This window comes from Apis laboriosa, unplaced genomic scaffold (assembly GCF_014066325.1).
Source record: "Apis laboriosa isolate Shangri-la unplaced genomic scaffold, ASM1406632v1 scaffold26_cov146, whole genome shotgun sequence".
Lineage (NCBI taxonomy): Eukaryota > Metazoa > Arthropoda > Insecta > Hymenoptera > Apidae > Apis > Apis laboriosa.
Genome location: NW_025222592.1, coordinates 2,250,905 through 2,271,785, shown reverse-complemented (window position 1 = coordinate 2,271,785; position 20,881 = coordinate 2,250,905). Strand labels below are relative to the sequence as shown.

The 20,881-nt window shown below is 24.0% G+C and overlaps 1 protein-coding gene across 2 annotated transcripts; it reads right to left on the bottom strand.

Moving 5' to 3' along the window:
- Positions 1 to 373: 373 nt before the first annotated feature.
- LOC122714004 (EF-hand calcium-binding domain-containing protein 4B-like) lies at positions 374 to 20,582 on the bottom strand. 2 transcript variants are annotated; one of them, XM_043934958.1, is made up of 7 exons: positions 20,564 to 20,582; positions 17,059 to 17,703; positions 14,322 to 14,762; positions 10,503 to 11,065; positions 3,742 to 3,970; positions 2,872 to 3,197; positions 374 to 1,239 (listed from the first exon to the last, which is right to left on the bottom strand). In XM_043934958.1, the coding sequence occupies exons 2-7, from the start codon at positions 17,396 to 17,398 to the stop codon at positions 1,126 to 1,128; spliced, it is 2,013 nt and encodes a 670-aa protein (XP_043790893.1). In that variant the 5' UTR covers positions 17,399 to 17,703; positions 20,564 to 20,582; the 3' UTR covers positions 374 to 1,125. The 2 variants fall into 2 exon arrangements, with proteins under 2 accessions (XP_043790893.1, XP_043790892.1); XM_043934957.1 differs by lacking the exon at positions 20,564 to 20,582 and adding an exon at positions 20,291 to 20,507.
- Positions 20,583 to 20,881: the final 299 nt, after the last annotated feature.

The following is a 20,881-nucleotide window of genomic DNA, read 5'->3' as shown; positions in this document are numbered from 1 at the left end:
TAGATACGTATTATACTTAATCTATAATTAAACTGAATAAAAATAATTATATTCTATTTAAATAATTTGAAATATTTATAATGAAAAAAAACACTATTACCATTAACACACTTATCAATAACAAAATTACTAGTCATATAATGACAATAAGAATAATAATTATATGTACATTTTCAATATGATATGATAAAAATAAATAAGTTCACAGAATGTAACAAAACACATGATATAAGCAAGAAAAAAGATTCTACATATAAAAATATACTATAAATAAATAATAAAATTTTTTCATTTGAAGTTTTTTCTATTTTATATTTGTAAAATATTTTTCGCTTAATTTCATAATTATTTATTAAATTTTCCAATTCGATTTTCTTGAAAATATTTGAAATGAAAAAAAATATTTTTACGTTAATTATTTTTATATATTATTTTTATATATTTTATATAAATTATTTTTATATATTAGAATAACCTCCTATCAATAATCAATTTGGATTTAGCTAAATTCACATGTACATAAATTTCCAAAATAAATTTTCTTTCAAAAGAGATCTTTAATAAAAAATTATATTCTACATTTTCCACATATTTTTGCGCATATAGAATCACACCTTTCCAGATTGAATCAAAATTACTGTAACATTCTGTACAATCATTCTTATTCAAATAAAATTTAAAATTAATAATTACAAACTCAACAATAACTCAAATATAACAAAATTCAAAATTAATAATTCAAACTGCTAAATACACTATTCCTCAGCATTCCAAGCTTCACTTCCACCAATGTTATGTTACTTATCCCGCAACAAATGCTTGTATATATGTACAAAGATCAAGTGGAAGAACTACACACGATTTATCGTTAGTTTTCATCCAATGATGAAGAATCGTCGACATCCCATGAAAAATGACCATGGTCGATGAAATATTCGCCATTAAGGTATGTTTCACGAATGGGACGTTGATTACATGATCGAAATGAAATCCAACGACAACGATGACGATTGACATGGAGCAATCGAAATGGTATTTTCGTGTCATGGCACCGATGGCTATATGGTGATGGCAGGACAACGATAACGGATCCGATGATTCTGCTATCGGTAAGTTACCGATTCGTCAGCAAGAACAAGATTTCTTTGAACTATTCGGCGATTGATTTAATGCAAAACGTTCACCATCTGTCTGATCTTGTGAACCGTTTCCTTTCATCAGTTGATCGTTTTGGAGAATCTGAAAAAAAAAAAGTAGTGGGTTTGTTAATAGATGGAAGTTAATTAGAATGATTCCTAACCTATATCTCTCAAAGAATCGTTACTTTTATTAACAAATTTTATCATTTATTTATTTTAGCATAACATTTCTCATAACAAAAATGAATTTTGTTTAGAATTTCAGTCATAAGATATACAAAAATTGTGAATTGAAAATTATTTATTAAATTATAAGCAATGTAGATTTGTATTAAATTATATCTTTCGTAGCATAATTTGTCTTGCTTTATTTAACATAAATTTTAATTGTTGTAATTAATAAGTAATTAATAAGGCTCAATTAACATTCTTATATATCAATTTTTGAATTTGTATATCTTTAACATCGATTCTTTTATAAATATATTAATACCTAATGTTATGGATATAATTCATATTAGTTAAATAAATTTTTTTTTATTATATATATTAATTATATTTAGAGTATCACAAAATGCATTTCTATTTTTTTATTATTATTATTTTATGTTGTGTTACATACAAAAATAATTATATATTTGTGTTTTTTATAAATTAAGAAAATATTTAACTTATAATAATATAATAACATAATAGATTTTATTAATAAATATAGATATATTCATGAATTTTACTATTAAATATTATAGTCAATATATTTATGAAAATACGACAAAAAAAAATTGAAATTTCAAATTATCAATCTTTCTTCTATTATTAGCTAGCATTTTAAAAATTAATTAACAAAAAATCATTTTAAAAATTGTTTTGAAACAAATCAGTATCAGTGCATAAGAAAAATATTTTCATCTTCCAAACGATAATTAATTTCGTAATAACATTTACACAATAATGATATTAACAATGAATTATATAGTAATTTTACGAGAATAAATTTACCAGATCTTCTAATAAAATTAACTTAATATGCGACTATTTTCTGTCGTATATCAAGAGAATAAACAGAGAATACAAAATGAACTTATCGATAGGCAGATGGTGTCATTGCACTGAATTAGTTTCTATCGGATAATAACAAATTAACTATGCGTCGTAAGACGATCATTTTGACGCGAGAACACGTCATTGATAAATCCACGAATAACAGCGCGAATAATACACGAGAACTGTTAATCGCGAGGGCAATATTCCACAAATAACTTGCGCGTAGATCTTGGAATTGCTATCTTTATTAATTGAATTTCGCAGTCGAAATAATGAAAACAATTCTAAAAAATATTGATCATTGTAATATGTATTTCATGTTTTAGATTTGAACTTTGTTTATTCGTTGTATTACGATTTATTATATTTCATTCATGGCGGTGATAATAGAATAGACTGTCTAATATTATAAATTCTTTTATTTTAGAAAGAATCATTTGTGATTTATTAATTTTAAGATTGAAAAATAGAGTTATATTTTAGGAAAAAATCATTCGAAATATTATAAAATAATATTATAAAAAAATTATAAATTAATAAGAGACAATCCTTAAACTGTAATTGTTTCTTTTTTTTCAAGAATATTAAAATAAAATAGACTTGTCATATAATGTAAAGTATTAATTAATTTATAAATCAAAAAATTGTCTAAAGATATTCCTTCTTTATGTGAACAATTATTACTCACTTTGTTAACAAGAAATCGTGCAGCCTCTTCAATGTTAATGTTCTCCTTGGCTGAAGTTTCAAACCATCCGGCAAAATTCTTCTCTTTACAATATTCGTCCATTTTCGCGGGCGAATTCACCAGGCCCTCTTTCTGCTGGTCACATTTGTTCGCTAAAAGGACGCAGGGGATCGGTGAACCGTCAGGAAGTTGAACTTTCGAGTCTAAATCTTGTTTCCATTTCACCACCGCATCCAAAGTCGCGCTTCTCGTTACATCGAACACTATGAACGCGCCAACTGCTTCTTTGTAATATACTCTCGTCATGTTTCCGAATCTCTCTTGACCTGACATCAGTAAAAATAACGATTTGATTAATATCTCGATATAATTAATATTTTTCTAGTTGCAGTCCTATCCATAAATTATGCCTGTCCATGAATAAAAATGTAAACTTGATAAATTAAAAAGATTGAGCTTTATATTATCACAAGTCTTTTTTATTTTATTTTAATTTTTTGAATAAGAAAAAAATAGATTATTTTAGTTATTATTTAAAAGAAAATATTTCTGCAGAAATAATAAAAATATAATAATTATAATAGAAATTTAAATAAGGATATAGAATCAGTTTTAGATCAAAAATATAGATCAATAATAATTTCACATAAATTAATAGATTTTATATTTTACAAAAAATTTTTTGCATTAATAATATTTGTATTTGATATTTTCTATTTTTAAATTCTCGAATTCTATGAAATATTTAATATAATTATATTTATTAATGAAATATTTAATAATAATTATATTTATTAATTCAAAATTTTGATTACAAGTATAGATTATTTAATATCTATGGAATAAAATTATTAAGAAATTATAACAAACCTGCAATATCCCATAACTGTAACCTTATGATAGTGTGAGGATCCCAGTTCAATACTTTCAATGCGAAGTCGACGCCAATTGTCGCGCGATAATGTTGGGAAAAGAATTGATGGACGTATCTCTTGATGATGGACGTCTTTCCGGCGCCCAACTCGCCGATTACCAGGATTTTATACAAATGTTCTCGTTTCTCGCCTAATCCGGCATTCGGCGAATTATTCTGTGACGACTGTACAAGCAAAAATAAAATTTTTTTATTATTAAAAAATTCTTTAAGAAATCTTTATTTAAATATATTTTTTTTATCAATATTAAAAATATTAAGTACATTTTTGCAAATGTAAATTGGAAAGAAAATTTATTTATAAATTATTAATCATTGATAATATGATTTTTATTAAAATATATATTCATAATTAAAGATTCTTGAAAAATATATAGTGTTTATATTCATTTTATAAATTATTTGTTAAATTAAGAATTTTTGAAATTTATGAATATGATATAATTTTTGAAAAAATATTTGAATATAATTTATAGCAATTTAAGATCTCATAATTATATACACTTACGTATATAATAATATTGTAATTAATAATTTTAAAATTTTTTGTCAATAATAATAATAATTTTAAAATATTTTGTTGCGTTTATTACGATATATTATATTAATTATTCAATAATTATTTATCATTACATAATTAATTAAATATAATTAATGATATTGTTTAGTTATTACCAAAAAAATTATTAGGGTCAAATTATAATAAACGACTATTATCTTAAGTACTCTCATTGTTTTGTTTTAAATATGGTACTAAAATGAATATCACTTTTTTCTCTCTTATCTTTATTATGCAACTATATTGTTTGATATTTGACACAATTATTATGTATAATTAATAAAAAACATAACAAAATTAATATATTTTTAGAAATATAATGATAAAGTTCGTCGATTTTTTTTAAATAAATTATTTTTAAATGATATTTATATTTAAATAAAATTTGTATTAAACTTTTAGTTTAATTTTAATTAAATTTAATTTAATTTTTTAAAAATTAAATTAAATTAAATTAAATAAAATTTAATTTTTCAATTTTAATTTGGATATTAATAATTTAAATTTATATAATCGAATTTGAATTTAAATTTGAATTTTACATAAATACAAAATAATAATTTTACAATTATTGGAATAAGATTTAAGATGATTCCATATTTTATAAGAATTTCATGCAACGATGTTGCATTTCTGAATTTAGTACTACTTTAGTTATCTTATCGTGTCACGAAGAAGAAAAGAAACGAAGATTAACGAGTAATAAACATTTTAACAGTATAATAAGTAATAAATCACAATTAAAAATATTTTACACACTTAATAATATTTACTCGTTAATTCATATATTTTATCACTAACATAATTCTTCTTAATAACTTTATATTAAATTTAATTTTTAATTTTATATAAACACAAAGTAACAATTTTATAATTATTGAAATAAGATTTAAGAAGATTAATCTACAATTTATTTCAATAAAAATTTTCGTAAATTTATTTTAATATCTATTACCGATTATAATACAAATTATTATAATACAAATTTCTGAAAAATTGAAGAAAACACTTTTATACAAAGAGAAAAATAAAAAAAGAAAGAAAGAATTGAATTAAGTAACCAACCCTGCACCATTTCCAATTTTTTGGATTTATCTTCAAGTCGGAGAAATTTAAAGAACGCGGAAACTTCCGATTTCTTTGCTCGCCCACCATATTGTTTTTAATGCGCACACTCGAATTATTCGTTTACGAATAGCAATAGTTTGTAGCCTGATCGAAACTTGACCGATTATTAGTGAACCGATCGACGAACACCACGTGAATGATTCACCAACGAGAGTCGAGTGGAATGCAAATCGCCGTCTTGTGTCAAAGTGTGTATTGAACTGTCATTGGTGTAGTGTTTACATATGCGTTGGAATTATTTAAGTACAGGATAGTGTAGATATTTTTAATACATTCGATATCATTTGCTTAATTATATGAGAATAAAGTAGTATAAATATTTATTGCATTCGATATCGTGTGATTAATTGTTTTGAATTATTTGTTTTTTTTTTTTGATGTTTTAATTAGGATTCATGTTCGTTATCGTATGAATTATTATTGGATATTTCGCGATTGTTCATCTTTTTCAATTTATTTGATTTAGAATTTGATTATTACTATATCATTAAATGTTTTTGTATTTCTTCATTTCTTTATTTATACATTTTTGTGTCATTCCTTTATTTTTTCATCATTTCATTTAGGTATACTTTTTGTACATTATTTCTTCATTTCTTTATTATATAATTTCTTTTTAACTTTCGTTAAAATTTTTAATTGTAATACAATTATATTTCATACAAAATTTTCTTTTTTAATATATTTATCAATATAAATGAATATTAAATTAATAAACAAATAAATAAGCTATATTATTTTAATACGTAGATATGTATATATGTAATAATAATTACATGTATATATGTAATTATTTATTAAGTATGTATGTACATAAGAGAAATAGAATTGTGGCATATTGTAATAAAATAAAATGACGATCAGAAATATGATCCGTATTTCGTGTGGTTACACTCATGAGGATAATCCGCCATGGAAAATACCGCACGAAACGGTAACCATAAACTCGAAAGTAATAATAATAATCTGTTATAAAGGAAACCATAATGTTACTGCGTGTATAATACCCTATAATACTGTAACATTGTTATGTGCTATATTTAGTAGTAAAACTTAAGTTTTGTTTAAAAATTTATATAATATATAAATTTATATTATAACATATAAAAATATTTCAATATTATATTAATTTTTTTATTAATTTTTATTAATTTATTAATTTAATTCATAAATATAATTACTTTAATTTATGACTTTCTTTATAAATGTAAGTTATATTATAATTATTATGTATCTTTGTATCTTTTATTTATTTATATATTAATTAATTAAGAATTTACTAAGTGTAACTAAAGTTTAGTAAGTGTAGTTTAGAAATCAATGATATTTTACTATTTTTATTAAAAATATTCCATAACTAAATTTCTTTATATTTGAAATACATAAATATTACGAATAAAATGATAAATATTATTCATGTATTTGTTCAGAATTGTGAATATTATCTTAAGGTTAAATCAATATTTAAAAAGTGCCTAATAAAATAAGATCTTTTCAATGCAATGACACTACATTATTTTCGAAAATTATATTTTTAGATAATATAGACATAATCTATTTATCTTTTAAAGAAGATATTTTTAAGCTTAAGAAGATATTTTAAGCTTTAATATTTTTAAATAAATAAGATAATAATAATAAGATTTTTAAATAAATAAAGATAAGAAAGTAATTTTTCAGAATTTTCCATAGTAAACCATTGTTACTTTGCTCACGTGTAATTGAAAATTCCATTGAAATATTCTTTAAATTTTTAAAAATTAAGATTTTTGTGATAAAATTTTAGAAAATATTTTTCATACTTAACAAATTTTAACAATTTTATTTTAAAATATAAAAAAATTTTAAAATATAAAATTAAACAATTGCAATTAAAAAAAAGATTAGATATTTTATATTTATATGACTTAATAATTATAACTTTTATAATTGTAATTTTTATGTACTAATAATTTATTCAAATTTTAAATATTTTAAATATCAAATAATATAATGATATATATAATATATATTATTTAATTAGTAAAGACAACATGTCATAAATCTCAATAATGTGTATAAATAAGTATATTGTACAAAAAAAATATAAATATCTTCAATTATTTCAAATATTTTTGACTTTTAATTTTCCTATTAATCTTGTAGCACTTTAAAGCTTACAATTTAGGCAATGTGAATAATCAATGTGATAATAGATAATAATAAAAATAAATACAAAAAATAGAATGAAATAATCATTTAAAAAGATTATCAAAGATAGAATTAATTTTTTTCATTATTTTTTTGTTATTTTGATCCCATTCACAAATTTTTTATTTATAATTCAAATTTTTCTTTATTCATTATTTTCAATTTCCTTTATTTATTATTTCCTACTTGATTTAGAATTTATTTTTTGTTTTCAATTTTTAATTTAAAATTCTCTTCTTTCCAATTCCTAATATAATTTAAAATTCTATATTCGATCTCTAATTTAATTTACAATTTTTCATTCTAATTCCTAATCTGATTCAAAATTCTTATTCTCTTTTTTACTTTAATTTAAACTTGCCTTTTTTCTAATTCTTAATTTAACTTAAATTAATAAATTCTCTCTTTATTCTAATTTTTAATTTAATTATTTATTATTTAATTTAGAATTTTTTTTATTCTAATCATTCATCTAATTAAAATTCCCAATATTTTTTTATATTATATATATTTATTATTACTATTCAAAATTCTCTATTTAAATTCACTTTTCAACTTCAGTAATCAATATGACTAATAGCTAAATCTTTGAATTAAAATTCCATTCACTTCTAATCTAATTTAGAATTATTTTAATTCCTAATTTGATTAAAAAATCCTTTCATTTAAATTTATAATTCTTTAACCTAAAATCTATGACCTCTTAGCATTACTCATTCATAAATTTACCAAAGAAAAAAAGAACATTTCTTGAATATAATAATCCCTCTCCCTTCTTTCCTTTCGAGTATTTTTCGCCACATTTTCCTCTCGAGACGAAGCTGAGACGTGCTTCAATTAAGCTTCTCGGCGTACTAGGCCAAGATAGAGGGCGCTACTGTCAAGATAGAACACGTCAAACCATGTAACTCAAGAATATCGCATGAAAAATATACAAAAGGATGGGAGCAGATACATGTTGGAACCGCAAACCAGGACCGCAGAATGCGCTATGATTTCTGCGTCATAACGTTACATAGGACATTTCTAGGGACAAATAAAGAAATAAAGAAACGTAGGTTAGTGTTTTGAAATTGTGTCAGGTGTCGATATCGAGAAAGGGAAATCTGATTATGCAAAGCAACTTTAAATCAAAAAAAAAAGCAGAGCTCGATCGATAAGTTTAAACAGTGTCGAGTTACTCGTCCTTTTTTGTATTTGTATTTTTGTATTTAAAAGAAAGATTTTCTTTTTTTTTTATGGTTGATTGAGTTTATGAGAAAAATCGAAATGCCGGTAATTCAGTCTGTTTAAAGATAGAATTTCATTATAAAAAGAATCGATAATTGAAATCTAGAAAGGTAATAATGAAATAATAATCTTCTCAATTTGATTTTAAATGTTAATTTTAAATTTGTTATATTTTTTTATTCGTATTGTCTTATTTTTGAAAGATATTTGTTCATAAATAAAAATGTACATAGTACATCTTTTAATATATGTAATATTTAATATACGTAATATTATTATATACATTAAATTTTAAATAAATTTGATAGAAAATAAAATAAAAATAAAATATAAATAAAAATATTAAAAATTTTGATGATAGTGATTTAAATGAATTATTGTTGAATTTGATTATTATTTTTAATTATAGTTTTTGCAAAAAAGTTAACGTTTTTAATAAAATAATCTATTTTACTGTTTCAATTGACTTTTTTTATAAAAAATATTGCATTTATATAACGAATACAATTATGTTTTTTTTGGCAGAATATATGTATTTTTATAAAAATGAAAAATATAATAAAATGTAGGCAAGTGAAATCTATAATAAGTAGTAGAACTCAAATTTTTTTCAGACAAGTAGTAAAACTCTTTATATACATTATAGATATTTACAGATTAAACAAAATTTATATATAATAATTATATATAAATAATCAACTATAAAAAGCAAAGAAAATATAAAAAAATAAAATATAAATTTTTATGAAACAAATAAAATTTTTAAATTAAATTTTTAAAAAAATAATAAAATTATCAAAAAAATAAAAATAAAATAAAACAATTCAAAATAAAGCAGAAAAAAGCTTAAAAAAAAATGTCGAAGAAATAAGAAAATAAATTAAAAAAAAAGCCAAAGATACCCAAAAACATTCAATGCAATAAATCATTCAAATATAAAAAGAAGAAAATAAGAGCAGTCTTTCCTATTAAAATAATACTATCAAAAAAAAAATAATAAATAAATAAATAATAAAAATATATAATAAATAATCAATTAATAGTTAAATAGTAGTAGAGATAAGTTGAAATTTGATTTTTAATTTCGTAAAAATTCATGAACTCGAAACTTTCGAAACTCAAAATACTTAATTTTTTTTTTCTATTTTTTCTTTAAAATATAAAGTACTATTTTATCAAAATCTAAAATTTTTATAAATTTTGATTTTTAAAATTTTTCAAAACTCAAATTCATAGAGAGGCAATAGTAACAATTTTTATTTTTATCCACAGAGATAAAAATGAACCAATAATTTTAAATTCAATTGAATTATTATCAGTTTTAAATAAAAAATAAATTCATTCATCGCAAAAATTATTCTCATTAATAACAAATTACGATAAATTGTACAAATTATATTCTTCATCTAAATTTCTTCATCTAAATTTCAAAAGTATCAAAAAATTTTGAGGCTTCGCAAAAAACGTTTTTTTTTAAATTTCAAAATACTTTTTTTTGACATTTCGAATTTTCACATTCCTATTAAAAATGTATTCCAACAGAGGAGAGCCAAAAGAAAGAAAAATTAGGGTGAGCAATTGGTTCCTCACCATGCTCTCCTGGTTGACCTTGCTCTTCTCCATCGTGCTGTCGGCCATCATAGGCCCCATACTGGCCACGTAATTCTCGCGCTGCCTCTCGTAACTCTCCGTGTAATCCTCCTCGATACCAGCCAGATAACCAATCCCTGTCTCCTCGTCGAACGTCCCCTCAAACGTGGAAAAGGTGTCGAACTTCTTCACGCTAATATGCCTGGCCTTCTTTTTTGTTTTGTTCTGTTCCACGCGGTTTTCCTCCTCTTTGGCCGATGTTTTGTTTTCGTCGTCGATACTAATAGCGATCACCGTCTCGCCGGAATCCGTGTCCTGAGAAGTCTCGAACAAACGACGTTGAAAAATTGCGCGTTTCTCTTCCAATAACGATAACTTCCGCCTAACTTCGCGGACCGAGGATTTAGATATACTTGACTCTGATTCGGATTTCGTGTACAATTTGGGTTTCTTAGTCGGCTCGTTCGAGGTTGGTCTCGCCTTTTGCTCCGACCATTTTGAAATTGCGTACGGAAGCGTTGAGCTGCACCGCGCTTCCGGTCGAGGTGACTTCTGCTCGGAATCTGCGCATGCACCAGATAACGATACCAGGTTCATTCGACGAATTCGGATGGGATTCAATGTTGAGTTGAAATAGTGGAATAATGATGATGTTTGAAATTTAGCATGTGGTTTGGATTCAGTTTAATAAGGATGGTAGATGTTAAGTTATAATTCAATAAGTTTAGTAAATACAGATGGATGAGTTATAATAATGGTGAATTAATTAAATTCATTTAATAAAACATAATAGAAATATAATATAAATAATTTTAAATAATATAATATAATATAATAATTTTAAATAATTTTAAATAATAATATAATAACATAAATAATAATATAATAACAATAATTTTAAAAGGTGATGGATATTAAAATTATATTGAATGAAAATGCAAATAGAGGATTTAAAATGATAATGCATGAAAAATTGGAATTGAATAATTGAGTTAAATTAAGAAAATACAAGTAGATGGCGGGAAAGAATTGTGAGATTTTAAGTTAGAATTGAATTAAATGAAATATAATGAAAATAAAAATAAAGGGTGAATTTATAAAGATGAATTAAATGAGATAATTTGAAGTAAGCAAATTTTAAATAAGTGATAAAAAACAGGTTAAAGTTGAATAATTAAATTCTGTAATTTCTTAAATATTTTAATATCAAAGATAAAATTTATTAGTAATTTAATTTAATCAAATGAACAGATAATTTAAAATAGTTGAAATGAAGATGGAAAAGATTGAAAAGATAGACTTGAAAAGATTGTTATAACTGTATATTGTAATATAACAATTGAATAAATTAAGTAAGTTTTATTCATTGATTTATTTTAAAATTTTAAAATAAAGTTGAAAAATAATTTTATTAATATAAAGGAAAAATGAAATTTTTAAATTTAATAGTGTTATTATTTTAGAAAATTTGGTTTGAATTATAAAATGCAATTAGAAATTGTGTATTCATTCAGGAAAATTAAGTGCTTAAATTAATTAAAAGAATATTATTATTTATTAATTAAATTTAAATATATTTTATATTATATTGTAACTAATAGATAATTCATTTAATAATACAGTTATTATCTAGATGTTATTTAATTGAATTAATTAAGATATTTATAAAACTAAAAAAAATTAGATAACGAATCCTATTAAAGTTAAATCCTACTTGAAATTGAGTAGCTAAGTTAAAGCTTAATTATTCTTGACATGATTAGTGATTTATTGGATGAAACCATTGACAGAGGTGTTAACAATATTAAATAAGTGATATGGTAAATATCACTTAAATAATTAAACAAGTAAATAAATAAAATTCCAAAAAAAATATAATTTGTACTGTCTTTTTCTTAGACAGAATAACATAACAAAAATAATAAATTTTTATCTCTGAATTTAAATTATTAATTGCATTTTTATGTATTTTAGAAAATATTAATATTATCGAAAATGATTTTATTTACGAATAACTATATTCATATATTATAGGGAAAAATATAATTCTAAGCTATTAAGAATATCTGTTTATTGCATTATATTCCTTAGTTACACAGAAATTAATCATTACACAAATACTATAAAAAATTATGATTGTTGTTTAATAACAGTTAATAATGTTATTTAATAACAGTTGTTCTGAATCCTCGATGAAATAAATTGTTTCCTATCATGTATTTTATTCATTTATTTAAACAGGAAAATTATTTTTCAATACAAAAAAACAATACAAAAAAACAATATCAAAATAAGATAATTAATTCAATATGTTTTTCGTAATAGAATAATGCAAATAATACAAATTATTTTGAATTAAAAAAAGTAAATTTCAATGTCATCATTAGTAATAAACTAATTAATGACATATAAGTCTTTTAAATAAAAATTCATTCATTTCTTTTAAATAAGAATTCATAATTCATCAACTTATCTATTTTATTTTTTTTTTTTAAACTTAGGTAGTAAAAATCAAGTTTCAAAGTATCAATTTTGTCTTTAAAATATTTTTTAATCTTAAATTGAAAACAGTCGTTCAATGGAAAAAGTATAAAAATAAAATTACATACTTCAAAAGTTTTTAAATATTTCTTTCAAATATCAAATATCAAAATAGATGCCAACAAAAGAATTCAAGGCTTTCAAGAAAATATAGCTAATCTAATGTTAATCCAACCACTAATCAATAGAATCAGTAAAATTAATCCAACCATCACAAGCCAAAGAAACCTCAAGAACACACTAAAACAATACTCTTTCATACTCTTTTATTATGTAAGTAGATTCTGTCATTCAGAAACTAACTTATTATAATTCAAATTGTCGTTCAATGTAATTGATAATTCCAGATCATAAATCAAATAGCAAGAGAAAATTCAAAAATAATAATTAATAATTTAAATCATCAGTTAGAACATAATTGAAGATTCCAAATCATCAATGAAATAGTTACTGATAATCAAAAATTATCAGTCAAAATATAATTGAAGACTTTAAATCATCCATCATGAAAATTCCACATTGATAATTGACAAATTATGAATCAGAATATAACTGATAATCCTAAATTATAAAAAATATTAGAATTTCAATTATTAGTTTAATAACAACTTAAAATCTTAAATCATTAATTAGAAAATATCTAAATATATTAAATCAATTATACACATAACAACTGAAGACTCCAAGATTCAAATAAAATCAATTCAAAATCATTAATCAAATGGCAATTGGTGATTCTAAATCATTAATAAGAAGATAAGTAAGATATCAAATTATACATATAATAATTGAAGATTCCAAATTATCAATCAAATCAATTATAACAATTTATTAAGTTAACACTTCAAATTATTGTAATATAAGTGAAGATTTCAAATTATTAATCAAATAACAACTAAAATAACAACTCAAAATCGTCATTTAAATAACAACTAATAATTCAAAATCATTAAATAAAAGATAAATGAAGACACCAAATCATCAATAACAATTAAAGACCTCAAATTATCAATCAATATATTAAATTCCCAAATTATCAGTTAATAACAATTGACAATTTTCATATTTTAAAATCATCAATTAGAACATAATTGGAAATCAATCAGAAAGCATTAAATTATTCCTATTCTATCACATCCACCTAGAGCCAAAAGAAAGAAAAGTTGCAAAAATAGAGTGGAAGTAGAAAAGGGGAGAAAAAGAGAAAAATAGCAAGAGAGAGAAAGAGAGAGAAGACAGAGAGAGAGAGAGAGAGAGAGAGAGAGAGGGATCGCTCACCGTGCTCACTCGTCAAATTGAAGCTCCTGATGGTAAACGACGGCGACTTGCTCTGTACTACGGTCACGCTGCTCACCAGTTTCTCTTGCTTCTCCGGTTTCCTCGGCTCTCCCTTCTCTCTATCCACGTCGTACGAGGGTTCTACGGCCTCGTAGCCGTCGCGATAGCCGAGCCTCTCGACCTCCTGCCTTTTCCTCGCGATCCCGGACGAACTGTCCGAGAAACTAGGCGATTCCTGCGACGATTGGCTCTGTAGACGGCTGTTATCACCACCTTCGGGCGTGTGCCTAGGCTCTTGCTCGGTGGACAGGCGAAATTTGTTCAGGCTTAATTTGCGTACCAACGAGTTCGACTTCTTCTTTTTCTTCTTCAAGGTCGTCGTCGAGCCACCATTCTTGCAATCATCCTCCTCCTCCACCGGGCTCTGCTTGCGATCCGTCTCTGTCATGCGAGAGAGAGAAAGAGAGAGAGAGAGGAGATTTCCGGTCAGAGAACAGATTTCATAGAGAAATTTTGGGATTGTATCAAATTCGAGGTTTGGATTTTTTTTTAGATTTGTTGGTGAGCGATGAAAAATATCCGATTTAGGGGAATTGAGTTAGAGTCTAGTGATTTTAATTGAGGAGATATAATTGATATTATTTATTTGATAATAAATATTAAATGTTAGGTTAAATTGTTAAGAAAATATAATAGATTTTTGGTAAATATTTTGTATAGTAATATATTGTTTTTAGGGATAAATATTTAATTTGATGATTTTAATAAATATGAAAAGAAAAATATATGATAAACATCAGATTATATGAATATAGCTATGAAAATGTAAGTATAAATATGTATTGATAAATAGTGGATGGGTGATTTAAAATTATAAAAGATAATTTTGTAATTTAATTAAGTACAGAATATATATTATAATAAATATAATTGATATAGAATAAATAAATATATAGATATAAGTGATATATATATATACATGACTAGTAAAGGATATGATATGAAAGTAAATATAATAAATGATTTATTGATGAGTAGTTAAAGAATGAATTGGAAGAATTGAAAATAGTTTTATGATTTTACAAAAATAAGAAGAATAATATAATAAATAAATATAATGGCAATAGATGGGCATTAATGAATAAATAGATAAAATAAGATAAAATAGATAAAAGTAATAAATGCATAAGAAGTATAATGATAAATTAATGCTTAAGAAAAATATAATGTATATTATAAATTTAGAACTCATAAAAAAAAAAAATATAATAAAATACTCTATTATCTTCTAAAATAAAAATAATAAATACTTCAACAAAATGTGTTATATTTGTACGTGAAAGATTTGTTATATTATTTTCTAATTAAATTATCCTATTGGATCAGAAGTTCCTATATTTTTAATTGACTAAAATTGGCACATGAACAGAGTCAAAAGTTATGTAAATCAAAAAATAAATCGATCACATAAATCCATTATAATTAAGCAGTTCTTGATAATTCCGTTTGATAATAAACAAGATACAATGCAACTATTAAGATGATTAACATCTCAAGGAATTCATTCAGAAATTTAAAAAAGCATCCTATTGATAATTTTATGTGTCAAGTATTATAACGATTAAAACAAAGAAAGTACCTTTCAAAGAAAATGTTCAATTTAAAAAAGAAACAGAGAACTGTATAATGTTGAATCTTGTAATGTTAAAATAAACCAATATTCATTTTTTAAAGAAAAATTATTTCTAAAATAAAAAAAATAATATTTTGTAAGAATAATAAAAAAGATAATAAATAAAACTCACAAAAAATTTCTTTGTAATTGTCAATCATTTATAAAAATAAATAATTATTATTAAAACAATTATTTATAAAATAAATAAAAAAATATGAAGAAACAACTTCAAACAATTCTACGTTCACAAAAAAAAAATCTCAAAGTGATGATCATCTAAAATAATTATAAATATTAGCAAACTAAAATTGAAATTAAACTTAGTTATAGAAAGTAAGCTTTATAAAAAAATAATTTTTTAAAAATCAAAATAAATAGAATAAGACAAAAAAATCTTTAGAAAATTCTACAGAGTTCTTTCAGATCATCAAAAAAACAAGTAAATCCTGAAACTACCTGAAGAAGCCTTAAAACAATATTCTACCAATAGCCATCGTCAAACCAATACCAATCATCCTCAAAGCAAACGATGACCAACAAAGAGATATACTAGTGGTTCTCAATTTATTTTAATTATTAAATTCTTTTTCTTTTTTCAAAAAAATTAACTCTAATAATTTTTATAAATATAAATTATTACTACAATGTAATAATTTGTAAATATTGAATTTTATTTAAATAAACGTGTCTTTTCAAATATCAATTGGAATTCAAGATCTAATTTAAGAATCCTAAATTCTTTTTAAGAAATATAAATAATTTTTTAAATTTTATATTTAATACGTATTTTTAATAAGTAAATTTTTATCTTAAATACTTTCAATTATTAATTACATATTAATACAAAATCTATTTAACTATTCAAAATTTCAACATCTAATTTCATCACAAAACTCTAAGATCCTATTTCCATAGAAAACTTCACCAACCCTTGCAATCTCGTGACAAACCAACTTCATAGAAAACGACAAAAAATCAAAAAAAAAAAAAAAAGATAAACGTTTCAAGAAATCACAACAATCCTCCTCCTCAAAAAAAAGGACCAGATTTCAAAGAATGAACCTTTTTCCTCGACATCCGGCTGAGGCTCGGCAGCCGGCTCGTCCAGCTGCCTACTCTTCTTCTTAATCTTGAACAATCCACCCTCTTTGCGGAAGCTGCTCTTCAACGCGCCGAATCTGCCCCTCTTCTTGTCCTCTGTGCCGGTCGCGTCGGTGGTGGTCGAGATAGTGGTCGTGCCAACGCTTGTCACCGTATCCAGGCTGGAACTGCTGTCGCCTACAGTCACGTACTCGCCGGAAGTGCTGCACGCGAGTCTATTCCGTTCCTCTTCGGATGAGGAGCGCGCGATTACCGTGTCCGGCGAGCTTCCACCCTCGTTTGCGCTCTCGTTCCGATCCATCCGGGGTAGAAGGGGGCCAGATTAATGGGGTAGGAGTGGCACAAGTCGATTTTTTTGATCTTTTAACGATCCACGAGTCACGATTCTCACTCTGGCGGGTTCGAGAGCCAGTCCACGGGCTGGCTTCCTACAGTCGGCGTGGAAACCTTAGAACAACCGCCTTTCTAGGTTCGATCGGGCCGACTACCACGGATAATCCACCACGTTTCCCCCTCTATTTCTCTTATTCTATTTCTCGGCTAGTCTATCCTATCTATATTTATGATGGATAGGGGAAGGAACGCCTTCTAAGTTCGATGGATGATCTATTGAATGGTTTGTAATGTATGTAAATACATATGTAATAGGTAGGAGACTTATAATTGAAGGAATATCTTCTGGATATATAGTTCTGATCTTTGTTATGAATGGAGAATTTATATATAATATATATATATAAATCTCAGTTGAAAAGACAATTGAAAATCTTTTGGATAACTATTCTTTTAGATACTCTGTTTATGTAGAATGTATCTTTGATGAATGGGAGACTTCTAGCTAAAGAATACCATTTAGATATTCCACTGATTCTAATTATATTATTACATTTATAATATTATATTATAAATTTATAATATGTCAATTAAAAGAAGATATTGTGGTTTTATATTCTTTTAAATATCCTATTTATATAAATAAAAGAATTATAATTGAAGGAATATCTTTTAATTTCTAGTTCTATTCATTCTCTTCTGATGAGAATGTTTGCATGATAAATAGGAAATCTCTAAGAATTAGCTGAAGAAATATCTTTTGAGTTTAATAAATACTTATGTATCCTATGTCTATGTAAAATACTTTTATGATTAATAAGTAATCTATAAATATCTATAAAAAACATTTTCTGAATTTAGTAGATATTTTTCTAAATATTCTTATCTACATATATGATATAAATAAGAAACTTATAGAAAGCAATTGAAAGAATTTGATAAATATTTTCTTGAATAATCTATCTTACGTTTGTGATAGATAGGAAATCTATAAATATCCTATATAATAGATATTTTGAATACACTATTTTAATATATCTATATATTGTATCTTTGATAGATAGAGGACTTATAGTTGAAGAAACATCTTTTGGATTCAATGGATATCCACATTCTTGGGTACACTATTTCTAATAAATAAATAAATAGAAAACTTAATATAAATTGAAAATTGATAATTGAAACAATGTCTTTTAAATTTAGATTAATTAAATTTAGATGTTCTCTAAATATTTTGTTTTATAATATATCTGAAATAAATAAAAAATTTATAACGCATATTAATTATATATCAATAGATACTCTTTTTTTCTGGATATTCTATCTTATGCATATTATATCTATATTGAATATAAATATCTGAAGGACACTTCATGCGAATAGAGATCAGGTTTGTTATGAATAGAAAGTTAGTGAAATGGAGAAGCCTGGGAGCTGTGACTATTCGCGATTTCCTGGATACTGTGGTAACTCAAGGTTCTTTGACACTAGGTCAGGAAGGAGGTCGTTGTTTGAGATCTTATAGATGAGTCATTAAAAGATACTTTTAATATGTTGCTTCGTCAAAATAATTTAAGATAAAGATAATAGATATTATTTTTGAAAGATAAAATTTTCAATATTATTTAAAATTTTGAAATTATTGATTTTTTTATTATATTTTATTTTAATATCTTCAATTACTTTCTTAAAATTGATTCTTTTATTTCTAGATTAAATATGAAATAATTCATTGAATATGTACATTATATTAATTACTTATATCAATTATATTAATTTAATGTAATATAAATAATATAAATACATAAAATTTAATAAATATTATAATTTATTGTAAATAAATATTCATTGTAATTAATAAATAAGTATCCTCATACTTTTGAATTCTTTTATATCTTTCTCAAAAATAAAAGATAATTAGGCGAAAGAAAAATATTCGTGAAAAATATTCTACTTTGTATATTCTATACTAAATTCTGTATTCTTGTTTCGAGTTTCTGAATAAAAAATGATTAGAAGAATCTTGACCCCGTTTTCTGTGAAAAAACTGAAGGAGTAAAAAGAGAATAGTTATAAATAGTTTAAAAGTTATTCAAAGTTTAATTCGATGTTTTTTTACAAAAACTGAATCTTCCTAAAGAATCATACAAATTATAAATTCTATTTATAATGAAATAACTGATATTTGATTTTTAATATTTATAAAAGCAATCTTTACAAAAGGAAATCTTCACAAAGTAAAGAAGTGAAAAATTTTAATTGATTATCTAAATATTTTATAATAAAAAATGATTAGAAAATACTAGAATATATTTTATAATAAATTACAAATAATAATGTATAATTTAAACTCGAAATCATACTTAAAAAATTCAAGTTTGATTTTGAATCGTTTTTGATAATTCTATTAATTTTTGTAAATCACTAAAAATGTCATCAACGACATATAATTTAAAATTTATATACAATTGTTTTTTATTTTTTAATTAAATTTATTGTTTTGCATTATTTTATTTTCAAATTATCATTATACATTATAAAATATTAAGCATTTAAATTATTTTCATTATTGATAAATATTTATAATTTTGTATAAAATTCAGTAAATATAGTTGGATATTTTCATGATGTATTCATATATATCATTTAACAAATAATTTCTAATATTTATACTTTTCCATTATCGATTCCTATTTTCTTAAGAAAAAACAAAAAATTATAATCAATAATAATTTTTCTTTTCTCATAATCAAATAAAAATTCCAATCATAAAACAGATCACGTATCCTACACCCAGCCCAATTCACGAAACGTCGATGAAACAGAACTTTCTTTGAAGGTTCACTAGCAGAAACCTTACAAGTATTCAATCGACCACCTCGAACATCCACCATCATTCGCACTTCCACGCGTATTATACGAAAGCATCAGAACAAGAAGAAACAAAAAGAAAAAAAATAAATAAAATAAAATAATTGAAAACAAAAAAAGTTGAGGAATCGTTCGCGACACTAACGATCCCACGTACGATACCGCACTAAAAGCTCATATAAAAATATCCAAAGGAGGACATGAAGGGAGGAGCGTTATGATACCCCTCCACAAGAAGGTGTTTGTTCGCGCATTAACCAACCTCAAGACGAGTTTTCCGCGCTTCTTGATCCCCGTAGACGGATCCACAACACCGTGACAACACACATAAGCGTAACACGAGTGGTCTTGGTCTTTGGACATAATGTGTGGTGAGCCGCAAGGTCTTGTCATGCAAGTATCGTCCGTGCTTATTGCGGCTCCACCTCGACGAGTAAGTAGTACGTTACGTAAAAAGTTGATTTAGAGTTGGATGTTTTGAATGAAAGAAATGGATTGTCAATTAAGATTATGAGTTTGTCAATTAAGATAAATGGTTAGATTATAAAAAATTAGATTTGTGGAAATTGGATCTTACATA